Source organism: Eurypyga helias, unplaced genomic scaffold (genome assembly GCF_000690775.1).
Source record: "Eurypyga helias isolate BGI_N326 unplaced genomic scaffold, ASM69077v1 Scaffold52386, whole genome shotgun sequence".
NCBI lineage: Eukaryota > Metazoa > Chordata > Aves > Eurypygiformes > Eurypygidae > Eurypyga > Eurypyga helias.
In genome coordinates, this window is record NW_010258292.1 from 1 (window position 1) to 2,849 (window position 2,849).

Below are 2,849 nucleotides of genomic sequence, written 5' to 3' on the forward strand. Positions count from 1 at the left end.
CCCGAGCGGACGCTGTACCGGCAGAGCTTGCCGCCCCTGGCCAAGCTGCGGCCTCCCGGCGACAAGTCCATGAAGAGGAGGGAGCCCAAACGGAAGTCCCTCACCTTCACCGGCGGGGCCAAGGGGCTGATGGACATCTTCGGGAAAAGCAAGGAGTCCGAGTTCAAGCAAAAGGTGATCAACAACTGTAAGACGACGGCGGAGGAGCTGAAGAAATTGATCCACCTCCAGACGGAGAAGCTTCAGTGCATCGAGAAACAGCTGGAGTCCAACGAGGCCGAGATCCGCTACTGGGAACAGAAGTATAACTCCAGCCTGGAAGAAGAAATCCTCAAGCTAGAGCAGAAGATCAAAAGGAACGAAGTGGAGATCGAAGAGGAAGAGTTCTGGGAGAACGAGCTGCAGATCGAACAGGAGAACGAGAAGCAGCTGAAGGAGCAGCTGCAGGAGATGAGGCAGAGGATCCTGGAGTGCGAGAGCAAGCTGAAGGACTACGTGTCTCAGATCCACGGCATGGAGACCGGCCTCGAGGCGGAGAAGCTGCAGCGGGAGGTTCAAGAGTCCCAGGTGAATGAAGAAGAGGTCAAGGAAAAGATCGAGAAGGTGAAAGGTGAAATCGATATTCAGGGCCAGCAAAGTCTGAGACTGGAGAATGGCATTAAAGCTGTAGAAAGGTCCTTGGGCCAAGCTACCAAGCGGCTGCAGGTAAGAACGCCCTTTTTATCCCTACAAAAGTCAAAGAGCTAACTAACGAATTTCTCTTACACAGATGTGGAGCCCATGAAAGAAAACAGGAAAAAGTTTCCACAGCGAACTTGGGTAAAAGGAGGAAGGTGTTGCTTTGGTTTTCAAATTGCATTTCAGGTTTTACTTTCAGGAGCAGACAGTTTTCATTTCACCTGTGTGTAGCTGACTCATTCAAACCACCTGGAAAGAAAACCAGTAGGTAGTTCCTTGAGTTCTTGGTCTCAAGACAAACCTGCAGACATTGTGGTGGGTGTGTTCCTGGCCAGTTCACAAGGCCGGGGTGGCCGGCGGGGTTAGTGCTGAGGGCCACAACAGCTCACGTTTATTTATGTGCTGGCTCAGTTTCTTCTCCATCAGTTACAGCTTTGGTTGCCACCATTCCCTGACTGCCCGCTGAGCAGTCACTTGAAGCGTTATCTTCACCTTGTGGTGGCCCATGCCAGAGAAGCCCCAGAGCTAGTACCAGCCAAAGTAGCCGAGGGCGGTATGGTTGCACCCACGGACGTGTGTCCGGCCACCTCGCCCTGCTCAGAGGGAGGGCTCGCTAGCGGCAGTGAGGTGCTGGTGGGTCTGGGCTCCTGTACACCTCAGACAAAGGCATGACGGCACGGTCAGGGCTAGCGGGGGATTGTTGTGCTGCTGGGTGCTGAAAGGGACTGTCGCGCTCTCAGCCTAAGGCCTTTAAAAGTATTAGTCTTCAAACCCCTGTTGGTCTGGGGTTAGAGATCTTCAGGATTTAGGCCTTGAGTCTGGGCAGCTCGGTAACTCATATTGTTAACTTTCAGGGAAATTTGCACCTTTTCTGAGGCTAAAATTCTGATTCTTGCTAGGTTAGTCTGCCGCCAAAATAGGTGAATTCAAAAGAACAGCCCAAAAGCAGCTCCTGGATAGATGGATGTAGAGCTACAATGCCCGTTAGCTGACAGGGCTTTTGTTTTAGAGAACAGCATCTCCCTTTTCCTGGCTGGCTTGCTGCTGTGCAGGATTGTATTTTCTCTACTCCTCAGGCATTTGTGGCACAAGTGTCGAATCCAGTCTCCGGTTCCTTGCTAAGGTTAATGATATCACTTGGAACTTGATAGAGCATGGGAGAATAATATAAATGTAAATCCAGCTGCTAGCTGGGTGAGGTGAAGGAAAGATCATGGCTCCTGGGATTTTAATGTGCCCCATAAGATAGGACTGAGGCCCCACACATCAGTTTGAGTTGCGATTCATGCTGTATTCCTGGGATTCAGTTACTGTGTTCCACTGTGCTGCAGCTGCAGTAAGGTGGTTCTGCTGTGAATGGAAAGGGATATTGCATTCTGGCTCCTGAGCACCTAGAACCATGTCAGGTTTTGCTCAATGAGGAGGGAAAAAATCCAAAGCAGTTTTGGCCATATTAATCTGTCCTAAATTTCCCCACACACTGTGCTTAAGGATTTCCCCTGGCAGACATCAGGCCCTCTGTATATGTCTTGCCTGCCTTCAGGAACGCCCAGTGAGGCTACAGTGGAGTTCAACATCTTTCTCGCTCTGTTTTTTTCAGGGCTAGGGTTTCATTTTCTCAGGAAGGTTCTCATTAAACTCAGATCTTCCAAGCTGGTTCTAAACCGAAATGTGCACTGATCTGGAAGCCCAGGAGAAAATAAAACTCAGTTTTGAGGGGAAGAAATAGAGAAATAGTTTCTTCCATGCTGAAAGTTAAATACTAATATTCGTGGAACTGCTGGTTTGAAACTAGACACGTTGAGCATTTCTACAGACCTTTCAGAAGGAAGGAAAGAAAACTTTGGTTCACTAGATTTCAAGTGATAAGAACAAGGAGGTGTCATTTTTCAGTAGCACGTGAGAAATGGTGCCATCTCAAAGCATGTTGGGGAAAGGAAGCTTATCCTGAGTAGTCAGCATGGATTCACCAAGGTGAACTCATGCCTGACCCCTCGGAGAGCTTTTTATGATGGTATCACCAGATGGACAGATGAGGGGAAGGCAGTGGGTGTGGTCTACCTCAGCTTCAGCAAAGCTTCTGACATGGTCTCCCATGGCATCCTCATAGCCAAGCCTAGGAATTGCTGACTGGACCACTGGGTGGTGGGAACTGGCTGAAGGAAAGGGCT

At 49.6% G+C, this 2,849-nt stretch overlaps 1 protein-coding gene across 1 annotated transcript; it reads left to right on the plus strand.

Annotated features, from left to right (window-relative positions):
* Window positions 1–3: 3 nt before the first annotated feature.
* On the plus strand, window positions 4–705 carry RASSF8 (Ras association (RalGDS/AF-6) domain family (N-terminal) member 8; the record flags this gene model as incomplete). The annotated part of the gene is made up of 1 exon (XM_010154269.1): window positions 4–705. A coding segment is annotated over one exon (702 nt), but the record flags the coding sequence as incomplete, so codon positions are not given.
* Window positions 706–2,849: the final 2,144 nt, after the last annotated feature.